Source organism: Bos grunniens, chromosome 8, assembly GCF_055505025.1.
Source record: "Bos grunniens cultivar Pamir isolate PY7600 chromosome 8, Bosgru_T2T1.0, whole genome shotgun sequence".
Classification (NCBI taxonomy): Eukaryota; Metazoa; Chordata; class Mammalia; order Artiodactyla; family Bovidae; genus Bos; species Bos grunniens.
In genome coordinates, this window is record NC_141172.1 from 101,357,634 (window position 1) to 101,382,536 (window position 24,903).

A 24,903-nucleotide genomic window follows, 5' to 3' on the forward strand; every position below is an offset into this window, starting at 1 on the left:
TAGAGAGGAGTAAACAGGTGGCTTCTAGGGTATTGATAATATTCTATTTCTTGGTATGCTTTTTATTTTGATCTTTAAGCTTTACACATTATTTATATATATTTTTTGTATTTTGTGGGTTTTTTTTTTTTTTTTTTACTAAAAGTAGTAAAAAGAACACCTCTTTATTCCCCTTCTTTCTTATTAAACCGTTTATTTCTTGTTTTGAAACACTTCTCCCACTTTTACCTCTGAACTTGCTTCTAAAGTGTAGTCTTTCTGATCTTGGCAAAAGCCTTACATTCTTTCCTAGCAAGCCTGCTTATCTGTTACCCTTGTCTCTGGTTACTGCCCCTTTTTCTGCTAGTCATTGTCACTTTGCTGCCCTCTCTTCAGCCTTCTCCTTGAACTTTATATGCCTTTAGAAAGTAAATAAGAAATGGGTTTCCCGCTCTGACTTAATTCAGGTTTTCTTCTCATCTAACACCTGAATAAGTAGAAAGTTAAAAGTGGGTGGTTGGATATATTATAAAAAAAGGGAATGGGCACGGAGAACTTCCCTCACATTTGGATCAGAGAATCTTTTGAACAACACCCACAGTTCTTTGTCAGCTTTCTATGTTTGTTTGTTTAACATCATTATTGAGATGTAATTCACGCACCACACAATTTACCCATTTAAAGTACACAATTAAATGGTATAGTCACAGAGTTGTGTACACACCACAGTCAACTTTAAAATATTTCTTCTATCCAAGAAAGAAACCCCGTACCCCTCCTCCTCCCACCCCCAGTCCCAGGCAGCCACTAGTCCTGTGTGTCTCTAGGTTTGCCTCTTGTGGACGTTTCATATAAATGGAATCATACATTATGAAGGCCTTGTGATGGCTTCTTTCACTGAGCATGTTTTCAAAGTTCATCCATGTGGACAGATCAGTACTTCATTCCCTTTTATTGCTGAATGTATCCCTTTGTGTGTATTGATTTATAACACATTTTCAGTTCAGTTCAGTTCAGTCGCTCAGTCGTGTAAGACTCTTTGTGACCCCATGGACTGCAGCACTCCAGGCTTCCCTGTCCATCATTAATTCGCGGAGCTTGCTCAAACTCATGTCCATTGGGTCGGTGATGCCATCCAACCATCTCATTCTCTGTCACCCCCTTCTCCTCCTCCCTTCAATCTTTCCCAGCATCAGGGTCTTTTCCATTGAGTCAGTTCTTTGCATCAGGTGGCCAGAGTATTAGAGTTTCAGCTTCAGCATCAGTCCTTCCAATGAATATTCAGGACTGATTTCCTTTAGGATGGATTGGTTGGATCTCCTTGCAGTCCAAGGGACTCTCAAGAGTCTTCTCCAACACCACAGTTCAAAAGCATCAATTCTTCGGCACTCAGCTTTCTTTATAATCCAACTCTCACATCCATACATGACTACTGGAAAAACCATAGCTCTGACTAGACAGACCTTTGTTGGCAGAGTAATATCTCAGCTTCTTAATATGCTGTCTAAGTTGGTCATAGTTTTTCTTCCAAGGAGCAAACATCTTTTAATTTCATGGCTGCAGTCACCATCAGTGATTTTGGAACCCCTCAAAATGAAGTCTGTCACTGTTTCCATTGTTTCCCCATCTATCTTCCATGAAGTGATGGGACTGGAAGTTATGATCTTAGTTTTCTGAATATTGAGTTTTAAGCCAACTTTTTCACTCTCCCCTTTCACTTTCATCAAGAGACTCTTTAGTTCTTCACTTTCTGCCATAAGGGTGGTGTCATCTGCATATCTGAGATTATTGATATTTCTCCCAGCATTCTTGATTCCAGCTTGTCCTTCATCCAGCCCAGCATTTCTCATGATGTACTTTGCATATAAGTTAAATCAGCAGGGTGACAATATACAGCCTTGACGTACTCCTTTCTTGATTTGGAACCAGTCTGTTGTTCTGTGTCTAGTTCTAACTATTGCTTCTTGACCTGCATACAGATTTCTCAGGAGGCAGGTAAGATGGTCTGATATTCCCATCTCTTTAAGAATTTTCCACAGTCTGTTGTGATCCACACAGACAAAGGCTTTGATGTAGTCAATAAAGCAGAAGTAGATGTTTTTCTGGAACTCTCTTGCTTTTTCGATGATCCATCGGATGTTGGCAATATGATCTCTGGCTCCTCTGCCTTTTCTAAATCCAGGTTGAACATCTGGAATTTCATGGTTCACATACCGTTGAAGCATGGCTTGGAGAGAATTTTGAGCATTACTTTGCTAGCGTGTGAGATGAGTGCAATTGTGCAGTAGTTTGAACATTCTTTGGCATTGCCTTTCTTTGGGATTGGATTGAAAAGTGACCTTTTCCAGTCCTGTGGCCACTGCTGAGTTTTCCAAATTTGCTGGCATATTGAATGTGGTACTTTCACAGCATCATCTTTTAGGATTTGAAATAGCTCAACTGAAATTCCATCGCCTCCAGTAGCTTTGTTTGTAGTGATGCTTCCTAAGGCCCACTTGACTTCGCATTCCAGGGTGTCTGGTTCTAGGTCATTGATCACACCATCATGGTTATCTGGGTCATGAAGCTCTTTTTTTGTATAGTTCTGTGTATTGTTTCCACCTCTTCTTAATAACTTATGCTTCTGTTAGGTCCATACCATTTCTGTCCTTTATTGTGCCCATTTTTGCATGAAATGTTCCCTTGGTATCTCTCATTTTCTTAAAGAGATCTCTAGTCTTTCCCATTCTATTGTTTTCCTCTATTTCTTTGCATTGATCACTGCTGCTAAGTCGCTTCAGTTGTGTGAGTCTGTGCAACCCCATAGATGGCCTCCCACTAGGCTCCCCCGTCCCTGGGATTCTCCAGGCAAGAACACTGGAGTGGGTTGCCATTTCCTTCTCCAATGCGTGAAAGTGAAAAGTGAAAGTGAAGTCGCTCAGTCGTGTCCAACTCTTAGCAACCTCATGGACTGCAGCCTACCAGGCTCCTCTGTCTATGGGATTTTCCAGGCAAGAGTACTGGAGTGGGGTACCGTTGGCTTTCTTATCTCTCCTTACTGTTCTTTGGAACTCTGCATTCAGATGGGTATATCTTTCCTTTTCTGCTTTGCCTTTAGTTTCTCTTCTTTTCTCAGCTATTTGTAAGGCCTCCATAGACAACCATTTTGCCTTTTTGCACTTTTTTTTCTTGGGGATGGTCTTGATCACTGCCTCCTGTACAATGTCACAAACCTCCGTCTGTAGTTCTTTAGGTACTGTGTCTATCAGATCTAATTCCTTGAATCTATTTGTTACTTATACTGTATAATCATAAGGAATTTGGTTTAGGTCATACATGATCAGTCTAGAGGTTTTCCCTACTTTCTTCAATTTAAGTCTGAATTTGGCAGTAACAAGTTCATGATCTGAGCCACAGTCAGGTCCTGGTCTTGTTTTTGCTGACTTTATAAGGCTTCTCCATCTTTGGCTGCAAAGAATATAATCAGTCTGATTTTTCTGTTGACCATATAGTGATGTCCGCGTGTAGAGTCTTCTCTTGTGTTGTTAAAGAGGATGTTTCCTATAAGAAGTGCATTGTCTTGGCAAAACTCTGTTAGCCTTTGCCCTGCTTCATTTCGTACTCCAAGGCCAAATTTGCCTGTTACCCCAGGTATCTCTTGACTTCCTACTTTTGCATTCCAGTCCCCTATAATGAAAAGGACATCCCTTTTGAGTGTTAGTTCTAGAAGGTCTTGTAGGTCTTCATAGAACCAGTCAACTTCAGCTTCTTCAGCATTACTGGTTGGGGCATAGACTTGGATTACAGTGATATTGAATGGTTTGTCTTGCAAACGAACAGAGATCATTCTGTCGTTTTTTGAGATTGCACCCAAGTACTGCATTTCAGACTTTTTTGTTGACTATGATGGCTACTCCATTTCTTCTAAGGGATTCCTGCCCACAGTAGTAGACATAATGGTCATCTGAGTTAAAGTTGCCCATTCCAGTCCATTTTAGTTCACTAGTTCCTAAAATGTCCATGTTCATTCTTGCCATCCCCTGTTTGACCACTTCCAATTTGCCTTGATTAATGAACCTAACATTCCAGGTTCCTATGCAATATTGCTCTTTACAACACTGGACCTTGCTTCCATCACCAGTCACATCCACAACTGGGCATCATTTTTACTTTGGCTCCATCTCTTCATTCTCTCTGGAGTTATTTCTCTACTCTCCTCCAGTAACATATTGGGCACCTACTGACCTGGGGAGTTCATCTTTCAGTGTCATATCTTTTTGCCTTTTCATACTGTTCATGGGGTTCTCAAGGCAAGAATGCTGAAGTGGTTTGCCATTCCCTTCTCCAGTGGACCACGTTTTGTCAGAACATCTTCTCCACCGTGATCCATCCGTCTTGGGTGGCCCTGCATGGCAAGGCTCATAGTGTTATTGAGTTAGACAAGGCTACAGTCCCTGTGATCAGTTATATATAACACATTTTACTTTATCCATTCATCAGCTGATGAACATTTAAGTTGTTTCCACTCTAGCTATTATAAGCAATGATGAGCATCTGTTAAATAATTATTAGCTTTTACGTAATTCCTTTTAAGTGGTATGTATTCATTGCAGAAAACTGAAAAACCCTGAAGAATATAAAGACTATGATAAAATTTATTCATAATCCCACCATTCAAAAGTAAGGTCCTTTTACAAATTTTTCAAAAAAAAACTTTAACACTTTTTCTGTGGGGAAAAAAAATAAATGTTCATGTAGTTCATTAATTCCTCATTTCTTTTTAAGATTTACTCATTTGAGCAGATTTTGTTTGCAAAAATCATAGCAAATCCGGCCACTGCAGTTATAATAATTTATAGATCATTATACAATGGGAGTAATCAGGTATCAGATGGGGAAGGAGGAGGGTTTAGAGAAAGTTTGATAGAAGAGGAAACATGTTTTGTGAATATGTGCATGAGTTTTTGGTACTGATATCAATAAATAGAAACTTTGAGATTTCTAATAAGGCCATATTTGTTCTGTTGTAGGAAGTTAGCAGGATGTACTGTCTTCATCACAGGGGCAAGCCGTGGCATTGGCAAAGCGATTGCTTTGAAAGCAGCCAAGGATGGAGCAAACATAGTCATTGCTGCGAAGACTGCCCAGGCACACCCCAAACTTCCAGGCACCATCTATACTGCTGCTGAAGAAAGTATGTTTCAGTAAATCGAGAATTTGCTGGAAAGTTTAATTATATCTTTCTGAAGTCTATCCTATAAATAATTTTATCTGGTTAAAGAAATATTTTGTCACCTTAGAGTGGTGTTTGGGGATCATTTTTCTCCCTAGCTTTTTTAAGTAATGGGAGTGATTTCTGTTAAAAATCATATGTCATGAGGCCAGTGGTTCTTGGATGAGAGCAAAGAGCAGAAGAGTAGAAGCAGAGGAAAGAATTTAAGAGGTGTATGGTGTGAATGAAAAAACGCTCCATGTTACCTGTTCTCTGCATAATTTGCAAGTCATTATTTTAATACTTTCAGGTCACAAACAGTTACTTTTTTTCTTTTAAAAAAGTTATTTACTTTTAATTGAAGGATAATTGCTTTACAATACTGTGTTGGTTTCTCCCAGACATTATCATGAATCAGCCATAGATATACATATGTGCCCTCCCTCCTGAACCTCCCTTCCGTCTCCCACCCCATCCTACCCCTCTAGGTTGTTACCGAGCCGAGGGAACACAAATAGTTATTGAGTGCTTATATTCAAGGCACTGTGCCAGGAGTGAGGGCTTCAGCTTCAGCTGATATGCTCGTTTTGTTAGTTATGTTAATAGTGCTGTGGTTATGTAAAGGGAATACATATGAAGCAATTATGAATGAAGTGATGCCTGGGATTTGTTTTGAAACATACCAGCAAAAAACGAAACAGAATTGGTGGTAGATAAATTTACTGCAAAACATGGTCAATCATTGAAGATAGTTAATGGATTCATGATAGTTCATTATACTATTCTTTATATTTTTGTACATTTTAAGAAATTTTCCATAGTAAACATCTTTTAAATTACCTTCCCCCCTTATTTCTTTTTAATAGCATTTTTAAAAATTGCCCTCTTTTTTGTTTGTTTTTTAAATAGAGATGACCTGGCTAGTCTGTAGATGGCTATGAATTCAGTCTGTCCTACAGCAGGACAGAGTTGCTAGTAGTTGGAAGACATCATTATTTATACTGATTTTCTGAAAATGGGGTACTTTTTCCTTTTGACTTATGTCAGAGGTGTGGTATCGATGAAAGTTTTAACATTTGAATGCATCTTTATTTATCCTCTGTAGTCAAAGCAGCTGGAGGAAAGGCCTTGCCATGTATTGTTGATGTAAGAGATGAAGAGCAAATCAGCAGTGCTGTGGAGAAGGCAGTGGAAAAATTTGGAGGTAGTGCCTTCATTCTGAGATAATTATTGAATATTGGTAAAGTATCGGTATAACTATCACTTTAATTTTTAACTTTCTTTTGATATTTTTATTCTTTAAGTCTTCAGAGTATAGCCAGAAATAAGTATTTGTTCCTACAGAAGCACAGTTTAAAACCATCTGATGAGTAACTGAATAATTGTTAAAAATTATTTTTAATATAACCAATCTCCCATCCAACGTAAAGTTAAGACCTTGACCATAACATATACATCTATACCCCAGATCGCATCCACTTGTTTTCACGTAACCCATCATTTGATGACTTTTTAATATTTATTGAGTAAAGTGCAGATTACCTATTGGCTTTCAAGACATTTCGCATTCTGATGTTAACAGATGTGTTTTGGCTCCATATTCTTTCTATATGCCTATGTAAACTCCCTAATCCAGCCAAAAGAGTTTGCTTCCATTTCCTTACCTTAATTTTGTCTCTTCATCTTTTCTCATCCCATTCCTGAAGCTCCTCAATGACCACTCCTCCACCTCCCACCCTTCCTGAAATGACCCCTTCTTTTTCTTTAGAAATATTTGTGCTTAAATCTCATCTACTTCATGAAGCCAATTTCCCAACTATGCAAAGTAATCACAAATGTACATTTTTCTTTCTCTGAATTCGTAGAACATTCCTTTGGTCCTCTTCTTGTAAAACTTCAGATCTTAGTATTTTTTCTTTTCCCAAATTAATTCGTAATCTCCTAGAAGGCAAGTATTGGGAGTTGAATTAAGACTTTGATGGTATTATAGCATGGTATTTAGCTGTGTCCAAATCCTGTCCAAACCATTACCATTCTCTCCTTATATTATTCCAGAGACTGTATGTATATGCAGAGGATATTGGGGAACAAGGTAGTGCTTTATTAGCAAGTCTCATGCTTATAACCGCTAATGGAGAGTGCTATGTTCTTCTGGACTGGAGCACAAAGCTTTGACTCAAATGGGATCTCTTCCTTTAAATTCAAAATCTTACCCCTGGCTGGCAACCTTTCCCAAAGTAATGTGAATGCCCCTGAGAGAAGACGAGAGAGAATGCAAAATTACTGGGTGTTTTTTTTTTTTTTTCCTTCTTCTTCTTACTGATAGGGTCCAAAATATGAAGGAAGAAGAAGAAGCCACATTCAAATGGGGGACCTTTATCTAAAATAACTTCTACCTACTAGGAAAAGTGACCAATTAGTGCCAGTTAGGACTTTACCTAATTAGTTTGAAAGTGAGACTTCTACCTACTAGGAAAAGTGACCAATTAGTGCCAATTAGGATTTAACCTAATTAGTTTAGCCACTCCTTTTTAGGAAGGAATTAAGGGATAAGGTGGTAAGGGTAGAAGAATAGAGCTTTTCCTTCCTCTGTATTCATCCAGTTTTAGTTCTTTCCATTGATCCATTGGTTCTGTCAACTGAGAGTGAATTTATCCTTTCTGGAGACGGAGATCATCAGAATGTAGGGGAGGACTGCTACCACCTTTGTCTGTGTCCTTTCTCAGTCTTAGTTTCTGTCCTCTAATTCTGTTAGAGAACATGAACAGTTCAGTTGTTGTCTGGTGTTGTCCCAAGAAACCTCTGAAATGGGTCAGGATGGACATTAACTATAGATACTGAAGGCCATACCATAATAAGCCCAGAATTCACCTCCTTTTTAACTTCCCATCTTGAATTCTAGCTGGATCCAGAAGGAGTTACACATTGTGTATTAGTGACAGCATAGTCCAAAAATATGCACCTGAGTGTCAAAATGTGAAGACCTCCACTTTCCAGGTTGGGGCTCTTCCAGAGTAGCTGGCATCTCACAAGTTTGTTTCTTCTCCTGTTGTTGCCACAGAGAATTTAAAGAGCCAAACTGAAATCTCTTTCTTGGAAGAATTAAAGCCCAGAAATCTCTCCTCTCCAATTTCCTAACTCTGTTTTGTCCCAGCCAAGGAAGTTTCACTCAGATGCATGGATGGTCTCGATTGGTTTAGCCACCATGGCTTAGATTGTCTTCCATTGAACCCGGCATCATTCCTTCAGCATCTTCAGTGTGGGATTGATCCAGCTTTGTCTATCAAGTGATCTACTTTCCCAGGAACAGACAGAGAAGATGAAAGGGACCAAAGCAAATCTTGTTTTTTGTTTCTTCAGAAGCCAGTTGATCCATATTAATTGATTTGGCATTCATATCCTGGAACTTAGCTGAGTTGGTAGAAATCTTCAGTCAAGAAGATATGCTTTGGACTTCCCTGGTCGTCCAGTGGTTAGGACTTTGCCTTCCAATGCAGGGAGTGCAGGTTCAATCCCTGGTCAGGGAGCTACGGTTCCATATGCCTCGCAGCCAAAAAACCAAAACATAATCAAGAGGTATGGTAAGAAGTTCAATGAAGACTTTAAAAAAAGAGAAGATATACTTTTCATATCTTTGGGGGAAGAAAATCTGCCAATGTATTTTGCTTCCTGTTGTTGAGATGGGCATCTGAAACACTTCTGTTTTCTTGCTAAAGTGCAAATTGGTGGTGGAGTTACCTCTCTTGGAATCTTCCCTAACATTTCCTTCCCTCCTCCTTAGGATCCACGTTGATGTATTTAAAATATTTTGCTTTCCATTTGCCCATGAACTTCTGCTTTTCTGGCGTAATGATGCAGAATCTTAATTCTTTGGTGAGCTCTGCTCAGCAACTCAACTGCTGCTACCTCCTAATCAGGATGGATGTCACATTTATGAGATGATTCAAGGCCTGCTCTTTTCTTCTCTGTGTATTTTTTTCCTCTAGATCTTCCAAGCCTTTATTTTTGGTTTGTTTGGTTTCAGTTCCATGCTGTGGTTGCTGCTGTTATGGTGTGGTTTGGAGTTTTGTAGGCCTTTGAAGTCTGCCTTTTAGAGAAGACTTTACCTTTCTCCTAACTTTTCTCTCTGCCAGGGAATTATCCTTAACAAAGTCCTGAGCAGTGGATGATGCTTTCCCTGTGCCCCTTGGGGACCTCTGCCACACAGTACTGCCTATCATCTTGCCTTCCTTCATCTTCATAGTTTTTACGCCTTGAGTAGATTACACTATTTCATCAACCACAGATATAATATTTCCTGCCATCTTTTTTTCTGCAGCAGGCATACATGCTTCTTATTCTGTATCATTTCCCACCATTGTGCCCTGATTCATTAAAAAAATTTTTCTTTTTGGCTGTACCATGTGGCATGTGGAGTCTTAGTTCCCCAGCTAGGGACTGAACCTGTGCCCTTTGCATTGGAAGCCTGGAACCTTAACCACTGGACCACCAGGGAAGTCCCATCCCTGATCTGTTAGGTTGGTGCAGAAGTAATTATGGTTTCAGACCCTGAATCTTTATTAATCAAAATAGGAACCATTACAGTCAACACAATTTTGCCAACAAGAAATAAGTTTGTTTATCCTTGTAGTATAAAAATCCATGCTTTGGGATTCAACGAACTCTGGGAAAGCATTTTCTTCATCTTGTTGGTTGTAGAAGCATTTCCCCAGCAAAATGTTGTTGAGATGCTTGAAGAAGTGAGAGTTGGCTAGAGGACAGGTGACTATGGCAGATGAGGGAAAACTCTGTAGCCCAGTTCATTCAACTTTTCAAACGTTGGTTGTGCTAAGTGCAGTCAGGTGTTGTTGTAAAGAAGAATTGGGCCTTTTCTGTTGACCTGTGCTGGCTGCAGTCATTGAAGTTTTCTGTGCATCTCATCAATTTGCTGAGCATATTTCTCAGATATAGTGGTTTCGCTGGGATTCAGAAAGCTGTAGTGAACCAGGCTCGTAGCAGACCACCAAACAGTGACCATGACCCTTCTTCTGGTGCAGGTTTGGCTTTGGGAAGTGCTTTGGAGCTTCTTTTTGGTTCAGCCACTGAGCTGGTCATGGCCAGTTGTTGTATAAATTCCACTTTTTGTCACGTCACAATCCAATTGAGAAATGGTTTGTTGTTGTTGCATACAATAAGAGAAGACAGCACTTAAATGATTTTTTTTGATTTGCTGTCAGCTCATGAGGCACCTGCTTATCAAGCTTTTTCATTTTCATGTTTCCAATTTGCTTCAACTGCCAAATGACCACAGAATGGTCTGTTGAGTTCTTGGGTAACTTCTCGTGTAGTTGTAAGAGGACCAGCTTCAGTTATCCTCTCAATTGGTCATTGTCAGCTTCTGATGGTTGGCCACTACTCTCCTCATCTTCAAGGCTCTCATCTCCTTTGCAAAACTTCTTGTACCACCACTGCACTGAACGTTCATTAGTAGTTCCTGGGCCAAATGCATTGTTGATGTTGTGAGTTGTCTCTGCTGCTTAATGACCCATTTTGAACTTACATAAGAAAATCTCTTGAGTTTTGCTTTTTGTCTAACATTATTTCCATAGTCTAAAATACATATAAAATAAGCAGCAAGTAATAATTCATTAGCAAGAAATGTGCATTAAAATGATATATAACATAATCACATTTATTTAAGAATGTATTTCAATATCAAATGGCAGAGTTCAACAATGCAAAACCTAAATTACTTTTGCACCAACCTAATATTTTTATTTGGCTCATCTGAGTCTAAAAATTTTGTTACCCCTTAATTGGACCCAGGTTTTTTTTCTTTATCATTGGCAAGTCAGATCCAGTTTGCACAATCTGTAGCTTCAGTCCTCATCTACTTTCATTTGCTTTGGGGCTCACTAGAGGATTTATTTGGCAAAAACAGAACTATATTCAGCAACATGGAACTGAACATTATTTTTCCTACAAAGTTAAAAGCACATTGTATCTCCTTTCTGACCACTTGCCCAGTCCCCATTTCTTTGAGAGATAAAGCTTCATCTAAATTATTTCATCTGATTGTTAATTGTCACTTGTAATTTTATTGCTACTTCAGTCTCGGGTATTCCTTTAGAAAGGTGGATGAATTCATTACATATTCTAATGTATTGTCTATGGATTATAAGATAAAGTCAAGCATGTATCTGCTAATACTTTTCAAGTAAAAGTAAAAGACCTGTTTTAAAACTGAAAAGTTAAAGACCTGTCTTTAAACTTAGAAATGCCTTAATAGTAGGCTTCCCTGGTGGCCCAGATGATAAAGAATCTGCCTGCAATTCAGAGACCCATGTTCTATTCCTGTGTCAGGAAGATCCCCTGGAGAAGAAAATGGCAACCCACTCCAGTATTCTTGCCTGGAGAATTCCATAGACAGAGGAGCTTGGTGGGCTACAGTCCATGGGGTCGCACAGAGTCGAACATGACTGAGCGACTATCACTCACTCACTCACTCACTCATAATAACCTCATTTAAACCATTATTCACACAATGTGAGAGAGGGGCAAAGCAAAGTCAAGAGAATAGTAAAAGACATTTATGGCAACAGTCTAACCCCAGCAATAGAAGTTGTCATATATCTATTTGACAAAATATTAAATGTTCTTTAAAAAGAATTTTGGCAGCAACGTGGATGCAACAAGAGATGATCATACTAAATGAAGTAAGTCAGAAAGAGACATACCCTGTAGTATTACTTATATGTGGGATCTAAAATATGATACAAATGAACTTATCTATGAAACAGAAACAGACGCACAGACACAGAGAACAGACCTGTGGTTGCCAGGTGGGAGAGGGGTGGGGAGGGAAGGACTGGGAGTTTGGTATCAGCAGGTACAAACCATTACATATAGAATGGATGAGCAACGAGATCCAACCGTATAGTTCAGGGAGCTATATTCAATATCCTGAGATAAAGCATAGTGGAAAAGAACATAAAAAAGAATGTATATATATGTAAAACTGAGTCACTTTACTGTATATCAGAAATTGACATTGCAAATCAACGTTACTTTAGTTTGAAAAAAAATGAATTATGAAGGCCATGTAGAAGTGCAAAAATGTGTTGAGATGCTTTTGTATTTTACCATTTTCATTTAACATTATTTAAGCTTGTAGCCATAAATGTTACATATGGATAAGGACTAGATAGAATATGCAGAAATAATTATGATTCTAGATTTAATTTATTTTGTGTATAAGTTTATCTACTTTGATGATTTGCCTAGAATTGAAGCTCTGAGTCATTTCTACTTTCCCAGTTCCAAGACCAGAAAGGAGTTCTTTCATTTAAGTAAGGGCCTTAAAGGGAGAAGGGAGACCAGTGTCCTTGGAAGGAAGGCAGACCTTGGAAAGATGCTGGAGAGGAGGGAAAACTTTAAGGAAGTTGACCTAAGGTTTTGGAGACAAAGAGGGAATTAAGAGATCAGGAATTAAGAGAACAGATAAGGACGGAAGCGACAAACTACTGAGGACTAAGCGTCTTTGTGGTTTCCTGTGGAGCCCTGATGATGGGCTGACTTCACAGTGCCAGTGAAAATCATTTGCGTGCTGTTTTGACATAGCTACTGAGTCCTACGCTGGGAAATTGGTCAGTCATATTATCTAAAAGAAGTGTTTGTGAACTCAGGATTCAACTGTATAAATATTGTTTATTTCTTTCTGTTGTAAAGTCTAAATGACATTACTAAGAAGTTGATTATTTGAAAACAGGAATTGATATTTTGGTGAATAATGCCAGTGCAATTAGCTTGACCAACACATTGGAAACACCTACGAAGAAAGTGGATTTGATGATGAACGTCAACACCAGAGGCACCTATCTTACGTAAGTTGAAGAGCTGTGGGACAGACTTTGCTGGTGGTCCAGTAGCTAAGATTCCTTGCTCCTAATGCAGGAGGTCCAGGTTCGATCCCTGGTCAGGAACTAGATGCCACGTGATACAGCTAATACCCGGAGCGGCCAAATAAATACTTAAAAGAAAAAAATGGCTATGAGTGTTGCAGTGCTTTGTCAGAGAACTAGTTGTGAACATATTTGAATAGGTTAGCAATCAGTTTGAAATCTAGTCAATCCTTATTTGTATTTCTAAGTTTTAATTAAACATATAATCTCCAATGGGCTTCCCTCATAGTTCAGATGGTAAAGAATCCACCTGCAGTGCAGAAGACCTGGGTTTGATCCCTAGGTTGGGAAAATCCCCTGTAGAAGGGAATGGCTACCCACCCCAGTATTCTTGCCTGGAAAATTCCATGGGCTGAGAAGCCTGGAGGGCTACAGTCCATGGGGTCGCAAAGAGTCAGACACAACTGAGCAACTAACACTTAACTTATCATCTCCAGTATTATATGTGTTTGTATCATGTTAAATGCATGCTTATAGAGATTCTATAATAAGGCTCAACTGTATTTTTGAACAGTTGATCTTTCTTATACCCAGCTCACTTTATTCATTTATTCAAATGCCCTGTAGGCCTTTGAGCTTACAGCACTCAAAATAACATGATTCATGTGAAAGCTAAGAAGTGCAGTGCCTAGCACACAGTGAACTTAGCTGCTTTATTAAGCTCAAGATACTAGTATCTAAGTGTGGCGCTGAGTTTTCAGTATAATGAGTAAGATAGGGCATGTTGCCATGGAAAATGTACCTGGTTAGGGTTAGTGATGCTGAGGGTTAGGCAAGCAAAGTGCTGGTGGAAAGGTTTTGTCTAATAGATCAAAGGAGAAGCTCATGTTTATAATGTAAATAAAATGAATTTTTTCCTTTGAGTGTGAAATATGGTCTTATTGCTTGGAATAGGTTGTTTGTTTCCTATCAGTGTTTTGAGGTGCGGCTTCACTGTTCTAATGACTATCAGTGGTAATGTTGTTTGTCCTTCTTTCTCACTCCCATAATTATGAAATACCTCTGGAATGGAAAAACAATATGTACAAAAACCCTTTACTTTAGTGATATTAATTGTATTTGGTTTATAAACTTAAAATGACATTGTAGATGGTAACAAGAATTTTGTACATTAATAAGAAAGAAACTAACTTAAGAAGAATGGACTAGTTTCAAGTCCTAGAAGTTATTGAATGTGAAATAAAACTAAACACTATGAAGTTAGTAAGCTACAATATGTTATTAAGCTGTGTATTATAGCTTAATAGTTAAATATTTGAAAATATTGGACCTGTGTCTTTTGTAAAATACCTATCTTTTTGAATGGGATTTTTAAAAAAACAACTAAAATTGCCCCCAAAGGAATATTGCATTGTGTGTTGGCACAAATTAAGTTAGGTAATGTGTTGAGAATTAATATTATTAACTTACAGTTCCTTTGTGGTAGAAATACCATACCTACCAAGATGAAAAAAATCAGAATGTGTAAACTAATAATTTCAGTTGTTTATTTCATGTTTAATATATGTACTGTTCTAAGTACCTCATATATATTGTCTCATTTTAATCCTTTGGTCAGTCCTAGATAGTAGCAAGTATTACCAGCATTTGCAAATGAGAAAACTGAGAATCGGAATACTCTATGTATCTGCCCCAGATCACACGATGAAGGGCAGAAGGAGACTTTGAACCCAGGTCTGTCTGACTTGGAATGATGTAGTTGAAGATAATCTAAGTTGGATTTAAGCCTAATGTGCTACTTACTTGATTGTTTTCATCAGGCAGATCATATTGTCAGGCCATTATATAAAGTTTCAAAGGATGAATATTAGTTGCTTTTCCTATCTTCATTCTTGATAAATGGGAAAAAAGCCAACAAAAGTATCCTATAAATTACTGAACAAGTTCAGTTGCTCTGTAGAAGTAGTTTAACATATGATTTAAAAAAGTAATGAAGCTGTTAGAAAGCTAGCAGTTTGACTTGTGTTTTCTTTTGCTTTCAGATCTAAAGCATGCATTCCTTATTTGAAAAAGAGTAAAGTTGCTCATATCCTCAATCTCAGCCCACCTCTGAACCTGAATCCACTGTGGTTCAAACAGCACTGTGGTAGGTGGTAGGTGAGGGGATGACTTGTTTAGTCAATCTGTTTCACATTAAATCAGTGTATTGATGATGTAATCACAGTTTGTACATACTGATAACATTAAGTTTTCTCTGCAGAAGTTGGTAGCATTTTGGTAAGTAGATTCTTAATCTTTTATCTGTCAGTTTTTAAATGGAGGTATAATTTACATTAAATAAAATGCATAGTTGTTAATGGTTGAGTCTGATGAGTTTTGACAAATAGATACACCTGAATAACCAATACTCAAATGAAGATATGGATATCCACCATCCTGGAAAGCTCCCTCAAGTACCAGTGGGTGTGTTTTACTGTATATAACTTATTCTTCAATAAAGTTGATTAAGACTACCATGATTGACATGTATGCATTGCTATGTTTTAAATGGATAGCCAACAGCAGCCTGCTGTCTGGATCAGGGAACTCTGCTCAATATTGTGTGACAGCCTAAATGGGTAAGGATTTGGAAGGGAGTGGATATGTGTATACGCATAACTGGATCACTTTGCTGTATACCTAAAACTAGCACAGCATTGTTGATAAACTCATATAAAATAAAATTTAAAAAAAAACTGTCCATGAATTACTTTACTTTTCACACCTAATGATGTAAGATGAGTATGCTAAATAACAGGCCTTCCCCAGTATCTCAGTGGTAAAGAATCCACCTGCAATACAGGAGACATAGGAGACATAGGTTCGATCTCTGGGTCAGGAAGGTCCCCTGGAAGAGGGCATGGCAACCCACTCCAGTATTCTTGCCTGGAGAATCCCATGGACAGAGGAGCCTGGCAGGTTATAGTCCATAGAGTTGCAAAGAGTCAGACATGACTGAAGTAACTGTGCTACAAAGACAGAAATATAGATCAATGGAACAAAATAGAAAGCCCAGAGATAAATCCACGCACATATGGACACCTTATCTTTGACAAAGGAGGCAAGAATATACAATGGATTAAAGACAATCTCTTTAACAAGTGGTGCTGGGAAAACTGGTCAACCACTTGTAAAAGAATGAAACTAGAGCACCTTCTAACACCATACACAAAAATAAACTCAAAATGGATTAAAGATCGAAACATAAGACCAGAAATTAAAAAACTCCTGGAGGAGAACATAAGCAAAACACTCTCCGACATACATCACAGCAGGATCCTCTATGACCCACCTCCCAGAATATTGGAAATCAAAGCAAAAATAAACAAATGGGACCTAATTAAACTTAAAAGCTTCTGCACAACAAAGGAAACTATAAGCAAGGTGAAAAGACAGCCTTCAGAATGGGAGAAAATAGTAACAAATGAAGCAAATGACAAACCACTAATCTCAAAAATATACAAGCAACTCCTACAGCTTAATTCCAGAAAAATAAATGACCTAATCAAAAAATGGGCCAAAGAACTAAATAGACATTTCTCCAAAGAAGACATACAGATGGCTAACAAACACATGAAAAGATGCTCAATATCACTCATTATCAGAGAAATGCAAATCAAAACCACTATGAGGTACCATTTCACGCCAGTCAGAATGGCTGCGATCCAAAAGTCTACAAGCAATAAATGCTGGAGAGGGTGTGGAGAAAAGGGAACCCTCTTACACTGTTGGTGGGAATGCAAACTAGTACAGCCACTATGGAGAACGGTGTGGAGATTCCTTAAAAAACTGGAAATAGAACTGCCTTATGATCCAGCAATCCCACTGCTGGGCATACACACTGAGGAAACCAGAAGGGAAAGAGACACGTGTACCCCAGTGTTCATCGCAGCACTGTTTATAATAGCCAGGACATGGAAGCAACCTAGATGTCCATCAGCAGATGAATGGATAAGAAAGCAGTGGTACATATACACAATGGAGTATTACTCAGCCATTAAAAAGAATACATTTGAATCAGTTCTAATGAGGTGGATGAAACTGGAGCCTATTACACAGAGTGAAGTAAGCCAGAAAGAAAAACACCAATACAATATACTAATGCATATATATGGAATTTAGAAAGATGGTAACAATAACCCTGTATACGAGACAGCAAAAGAGACACTGATGTATAGAACAGTCTTTTGGACTCTGTGGGAGAGGGAGAGGGTGGGATGATTTGGGAGAATGGCATTGAAATACGTATAATATCATATATGGAACAAGTCGCCAGTCCAGGTTCCATGCACGATACTGGATGCTTGGGGCTGGTGCACTGGGACGACCCAGAGGGATGGTATGGGGAGGGAGGAGGGGGAAGGGTTCAGGATGGGGAACACATGTATACCTGTGGCGGATTCATTTAGATATTTGGCAAAACCAATACAATATTGTAAAGTTTAAAAATTAAAAAAAAATAAAAATAAAACCCTTAAAAAAAAAAAAGAAGTAACTGTGCTAAATAACAAGATTTATGTACAGGTGCCTCCTTTGAGTTTATTGTATCATATACTTACTCCTTATTTCAACATAATTCCATAAAATTTGGAAAGGAGGACATTTGGAATAAGAACCCACAGAACAAAACTAAAACAAGTTCTGTTTTAATTGACTCCGTTAAATGAATTTGCAACCTTTTGTTTATGTTTTACTAGAAGTAGTCTTGCCAGGAAAATCCCATGGACGGAGGAGTGTGGTAGGCTGCAGTCCATGGGGTCGCTAAGAGTCGTGTCACTTTCCCTTTTCCCTTTCATGCATTGGAGAAGGAAATGGCAACCCACTCCAGTGTTCTTGCCTGGAGAATCCCAGGGACAGGGGAGCCTGGTGGGCTGCCGTCTATGGGGTCGCACAGAGTCGGACATGACTGAAGCGACTTAGCAGCAGCAGCAACAGCAGTTTTCCTTTAAATGGCCAGTTTCATTGAAAAAAGGATAAAAAAAGAAACAATAATGTAATTTATCCCCATAATATTCAGAGGAATAAAAGTTTATTACTGCCTCTTTTTTTTTAAACAATTACTAGGATGGAAATATGTTAAAGTAGTTCATCCCTGATATATATAAAATTATTTACATAGAAAACTGTTCTTTTAAAAATAGTACATTAAAAGTTTTTGTGAAATGAAGAAGTGAAGTTGCTCAGTCGTGTCCGTCTCTTTGTGACCCCATGGACTGTAGCCCACCAGGATCCTCGGTCCATGAGGTTTTCCAGGCATGAATACTGGAGTGGGTTGCTATTTCCTTCTCCAGGGGATCTCCCCTACCCAGGGATCGAACCTGGGTCTCCCGCGTTGTAGGCAGATGCTTTACCGTCTGAGCTACCAGGCAAGCCCAAAGTTTTTGTACTAATATAAATATTAAATAATTCTGAAAAATGTATCAAGGAAAAACAGTAATAGAAGGAAATTGGTTATTTATACTCACAAATTAATTTGTTTCCTAATTAAATTCTTGATGGTTTCTTTCAGCTTACACTATTGCTAAATATGGTATGTCTATGTGTGTACTTGGAATGGCAGAAGAATTTAAAGGTGAAATTGCAGTCAATGCATTGTGGCCTAAAACAGGTATGTACTTATGAAAGAAACCCATTTGTTGGATTCTCATTTACTGCCTTAGACACTTAGACACTTAGACACTCTTAGACACTTAGACACACTTAGACACTCTCGGGTGGGTGCTGCTACCGCTAAATCGCTTCAGTCGTGTCCAACTCTGTGCAACCCCATAGACGGCAGCCCACCAGGCTCTGCTGTCCCTGGGATTCTCCAGGCAAGAACACTGGAGTGGGTTGCCATTTCCTTCTCCAATGCATGGAAGTGACAAGTGAAAGTGAAGTTGCTCAGTCATGTCCGACTTAGCGACCCCATGGACTGCAGCCCACCAGGCTCCTCCATCCATGGGGTTTTCCAGGCAAGAGTACTGGGTGGGTGGGGTGGGTGCAAATGAGTAGATCATCAAAAGGAAACCTCAGTATGTCTGGAAACAAGTTCAGCTTTTTATTGTATATGAAGGACCCTTTTCAGTCCTTCTATTTGACTACATGGTTGCTGTACTAGAAACACTAACGCTGGAAGAGTCTCATAAAAGCCCATAGGAAGCCAGCTGCACTTCCCTAACCTTTTTTCCACCCTTGTCTTTGGTACCTTAAATTCTGCAGATTCTCTTGCAGTTACTTTTATTGTCTCCTCACACATCCCAGAAAATGCTTCTTTACTTTGTTGTACTCTTACTGATTTGTCTTTTTCCTTTATGAGAAGCTGACTTTTCTGTACTTTCACATAAGTTCTGAGTTCACAGAGTGTCTGGATCCCCTTTGGGTGACAGGGTAACCTGCCTATGGCTGGGCTTTGTATGCAGCTTTTGAGTTAAATGTACAGTGGAAGCTGATGGCTTGCAGGTTAGGGAACATGTTGTGTAAACATGAGGGGAGGAAAATGACAGAAAGGGAAGGCTTGTCCTACTTATCCTCCACTTATATATCAGAACAACTTAAAGGAAGAAAAAGAAAAAAAACTATTCTTATTCTACCTTTTTTTCATATATTTAATAGTGCCTATGAAAACCTTAACCTCTTTTATTTTCTTCACTCTAAATGACAATCCTACCCCACAAAAGTATGAAAAAGAGAAAACATAGTGGGAATCACTTTTTCATTTCACTTAAAAAAAAAATCAACAGAACCTTTGTTGCACTAACATCAGAACTCCAACATGTAAGTTAGTGTGACCCCTTTCTAGGGAATCTCCTTAGGGTCAATACAGGATTTTCCTGATTCTCCCCATTGGGTCATTTAATGTATTCCTATATCTTCTAAGGACCTTGATATTGTTTATTCCCATTCTTCTTCCTTCTGGCATTGTTTTCTTTGTTCATTCATCACTCAACGAATACCTAGTGGACAGTTGCCATGGGGCAGACATTGTGCAGGGTTCAGTGGACACCTCTTTGGCCTTTTCAGCTCGTAAATGAGTCAGTTGATAGAGCTGTCTGCAAAAGAACATTTAATTTAGTATTTTGGCAAATTATAATGGCCCTAGAGGTGCTCTTGAATGGAACTGCCACGTACAGCAGTGTGGACTGTACCCAGAGTCGTAGCTTAGGAACAAAGGAGGGGTTTCTTTCACTTCCCATCTACTGTGTGCAGGTGAGGACATTTCCTCAGCCCTGGCACTGGTGAGAGGCCTAATGGTCTATGGTATTGAAGCTGAGAGAACAGGAGGCTGTGGGGCAGAATTTATGGAGCCCTGGGATATGTTGCTAATGTAACTGTCAGGAAAATTTAGCCATTGCACCCAGCTCTCTCATCACCATCTTTGTTTTCTAATAAGAACTCCAGGAATTTAAAAAAAAAGGTTTTTATGTGAAGTGTAGTTGATGTAGGGCTTCCCTGGTGGTTCAGTGGTAAAGAATCCGCCTGCCAATGCAGGAGATGCAGGATTGATCCCTGGGTTGGGAAAATACCCTGGAGAAGGAAATGCAACCCACTCCAGTATTCTTGTCTGGGAAATCCCATGGACAGAGGAGCCTGACGGGCTACAGTCCGTGGGGTCGCAAAAAGGTCGGACACAACCTGGTGACTACAAAGCAGCAACACGGCTGATTTACAGTTTTACGGTAGTTGCAGGTGTGCAACATTGGCACTTGATGCTTGCGTACGTGGTGAACTGATCACTGTGATAAGTCTAGTAACCATCTGTCCCCATGCAAAGCTATTACACTAACATTCACCATATTCCTTATGCTACATGTTATATTCCTGTGGTTTATTATTTTATAACTGGAGGTCTGTCTCTCTTCATCACTTTCAGCTATTTTGCCCCACCCTGTACCCCACTCTCCTCTGGCAGCCACCTGTTTGTATCTGTCTGTTTTCATTTTGTTTTGTTCATTTATTTTGTTTTTCAGATTCCACACATAAGTGAAACCATATGATATTTGTCTTCCTCTGTCTGACATTTCATTTAGCATAATATGCTCTAAATCCATCCATGTTGTCACAGGTAGCAAGATTTCATTTTTTTAATGGCTGAGTAGTGTTCCATTGTGTATGTATGTATTATATATAACCACATCTTATTTATCTATTGATGGCCTTTTAGGTTGCTTCCATATCTGGGTTATTGTAAGTAATGCTGCAGTGAACATGGGTATGCATAAATATTTTTGAATTGGTGTTTTCATTTTCTTTGGGTAAATACCCAGAAGTGAAATTGCTGGATCATGTGGCAGTTCTATTTTTAACTTTTTTTTATGAGGAATCAATTTTTGTTTTAATATTCCATCTGCCAGTTTGACCAAGATTCCTTTATTTCCTAATCTACCAGGGTATCAGAACCATGATTTATTGCTTCTTCATTTCCCTTATGTTACTCTAGCAGACAAAATTCTTTTAAGATTTTCTAGAGAATGGTATTTGTTGCAATCAGGCAAAAGATGAGAGTGAAAAAACTGCTTCTACGATATTTTCAAACTACATGTGAAGACTCACTGGTGAGTCATGAAATCAATTTAGTGAGGCATGAAATCAATTTGGTGGATTGTGAAATTGATTTAGTGGATAGCAGCCAGAATTTTGCTGTTGTTTCATTTTATTTTTAATTGAAATAGAGAATATTAGAGAGCATTTCACATTGTAATAGTGTTTTTTGGTAAACTTTAAAACTTATATATGAATATCCTATATAAATGAAACATGCATATGTTTATGAGTGTTTATGTGTAGGTATTATGTGTTTTTAGTCTTGCTCATAAGAACTGTTACTTATTGTGAATCACAGTAAAACAGTTTAAAACTTGGACTTTTCTTTGCCTCTTTTTTTCAGCTTCTTTTCCTTCTCTCATCCTTTCTCAGCTTCCTCTCCCTGCCTTAATCACTGCTGTTTGCTGTTAAAGTTGATAGAGTCAGAAAGTTAGTATCTACATCTCCTTCACATCACTTACAGCATTTGAATTTAAATTACTGATAACAATAACAATAGTCGTTTAATGTCTTTCTTGCTAGAAAAGCTTCTTAAAGATATAGTATCTGTTTTGTCCATTTGGTTATCATCATTACAGACGTTCAATAAATATTGATATTGATGAATGAATGAAGGCAGTATGATTAGTTTCCATGTAGGTCCATAACAGACATTCCAAATAAAAGGTTTATATAAGAAAGGGGAAGAATATTGTATGACTTGGAATGTGAAGGACATTATCAGGATTGGCAGGAGAAATCAGCTCACTGCCTAGATCTTTGCTTTAGTTGAGATGTTCATTTTATTAATAGAAGGTTTACTTGACATCTTGGAACCCTTGGTATCGTTTGGGTCCTAGACTTGTATAATATAGTGAATTGAATTTACGGTCATGCTCCTTATGTTACATGGCATGATGAATGATGTAAAGGATACTTTTGAAACATAGCAAGAGGACCATGTAGCTCAGATGAAAAGTCAGAAAGGGAGGTCCTTTAATGAAACAATTGAAATAAGACTGAGGATGTTGGAATTAACAAGGAGAACTGAACAAGGCATTCTTGGCAGAGGGAACAACAGAGTCTGAAGTATGGGAAAATACTGGATGTTTGGTGGAACTGCAAGAAGGTGTTATGGTGTATCTATGATGGGGTGTGGACTTTTTATTTCCCTCTGAACTGGAGCGACTGGCGAATAGTTCGGATTGGCCTGGATGTTGGGTGGGTGTGCGGTTGTGGGTGAGATGGACAGACTGAGTCCAAGGGTTTTGATTGCCAAGTTTAGGAGCTTGAATTTTAACCTGTATTCAGTAGAGAGTCACTTTAGAATTTTAGAGGCAGGAGAGCAATAATAAGCAGAAGGCAAAGAGGAGGAGTGGTTTGTTGATGAGGTTTAGGAAGTTTAATTTAGCATCTGAATAGGCTAACTTGTAAGATTGTGGAAAGAGGAGGCAGGAAACCTAGCTAGAATATTGCATTATTTATGATGGAGACACTGAAAATGGATTTGAAAGGGTGTTCAGGCTCCTCGCGGTTTCTGAGGCCTCTATTTAAAAGACACATCTTTTCTTTCTGGACCATATAGCGTGGTCCAGACATGAAAACTCAGCTAACCAGGGAGGTCAAGGTGGCAGCTGGCCTCTGTGGTACTAGAAACCAAAACCAAAACTGGTTTCCATTTTCAAGGGACCTACTTATCAACTAGGTTAAGCAGTTTATACCATATTTCCTTGATTCTGAGATGCCCATGTTTTCAGGTTTACATCTTTGATACCAGGTTGCTCATATATAGTTGATGTGTTATAGTTTAACTGGCAGGTTTTTTCTCCTTGGTGGTTACACTTGATAATCAATGGTATCTTTGGTTCAGTGAGCACATACAAGAATATATGTGTATGTGCAGATACAGAGAACAGAGTAGCAGGTACCAGAGGGGAAGTGTGGGGAGGGTGAAATCGGTAAAGGGGATTAACTGTATGGTAATGGATGGAAGCTAAACTTTCGGTGGTTAGCATGCTGTAGTGTATACAGAAGTCTAAATATAAACACCTGAAACATCTATACTATTATAAACCAATTTATTGAGATAATTTTTTAAAAGATATTTTGAAAAGTTTTGGGAATGGATGGCAGTGATGTACTGCATTGTGAATGTACTTAATGCCAAAGAATTGTGCACTTAAAAGTGATTAATCTGAAATAAAACTAAGAATATACAAATGGGACCTAAGTAAACTTAAAAGCTTTTGCACAACGAAGGAAACTATAAGCAAGGAGAAAAGAGCCTTCAGAATGGGAGAAAATATTACCAAACGAAGCAACTGACAAAGAATCAATCTCAAAAATATACAAGCAGCTCCTGCAGCTCAATTCCAGAAAAATAAATGACCCAATCAAAAAATGGGCCAAAGGACTAAACAGACATTTCTCCAGAGAAGACGTACAGATGGCTAACAAACACATGAAAAGATGCTCAACATCACTTATTATCAGAAAAATGCAAATCAAAACCACAATGAGGTACCCTCACATGCCAGTCAGAATGGCTGCTATCAGAGTCTACAAACAATAAATGCTGGAGAGGGTGTGGAGAAAAGGGAACCTTCGTACACTGTTGGTGGAATTCAAACTAGTATGGCCTCTATGGAGAACAGTGTGGAGATTCCTTAAAAAACTGGAAATAGAACTGCCATACGACACAGCAAGCCTGCTGCTGGGCATACACACTGAGGAAACCAGAAGGGAAAGAGACACGTGTACACCAATGTTCATCACAGCACTGTTTACAATAGCCAGGACATGGAAGCAACCTAGATGTCCATTGGCAGATGAATGGATGAGAAAGCTGTGGTACATATACACAATGGAGTATTACTCAGCCATTAAAAAGAATGCATTTGAATCAGTTCTAATGAGGTTGGTGAAACTGGAGCCTATTACACAGAGTGAAGTAAGTCAGAAAGAAAAACACTAATACAGTATACTAATGCATATATATGGAATTTAGAAAGATGGTAATGATAACCCTGTATGCGAGACAGCAAAAGAGACACAGATGTAAAAAACAGTCTTTGGACTCTGTGGGAGAAGGCAAGGGTGGGATGATTTGAGAGGGTAGCATTGAAACGTGTATATTATCATATGTGAAGCAGATTGCCCGTCCAGGTTTGATGCATGATACAGGATGCTCAGGGCTGGTGCCAAGGGATGACCCTGGGCGATGGGATAGGGAGGGAGGCGGGAGTGGGGTTTTGGATGGGGAACACATGTGTGCCTATGGTTGATTCATGTCAATGTACGGCAAAAACCACT

General features: G+C 38.8%; 1 protein-coding gene across 5 annotated transcripts in view; it reads left to right on the forward strand.

The window, feature by feature from the left end:
• The window catches only part of HSDL2 (hydroxysteroid dehydrogenase like 2), a 60,711-nt gene that overhangs the window by 12,315 nt on the left and 23,493 nt on the right, over positions 1-24,903 (forward strand). For 3 of the 5 annotated variants that reach the window (XM_086315984.1, XM_086315981.1, XM_086315985.1), the window contains exons 2-6: positions 4,989-5,152; positions 6,276-6,374; positions 12,918-13,032; positions 15,093-15,196; positions 18,599-18,697. In XM_086315984.1, coding sequence (XP_086172110.1) covers positions 12,998-13,032; positions 15,093-15,196; positions 18,599-18,697 — 238 coding nt within the window. In that variant the 5' untranslated portion in view covers positions 4,989-5,152; positions 6,276-6,374; positions 12,918-12,997. The remainder of the gene's footprint in view (positions 1-4,988; positions 5,153-6,275; positions 6,375-12,917; positions 13,033-15,092; positions 15,197-18,598; positions 18,698-24,903) is intronic. The other 2 variants (XM_086315986.1, XM_086315983.1) reach the window with 1 other exon arrangement.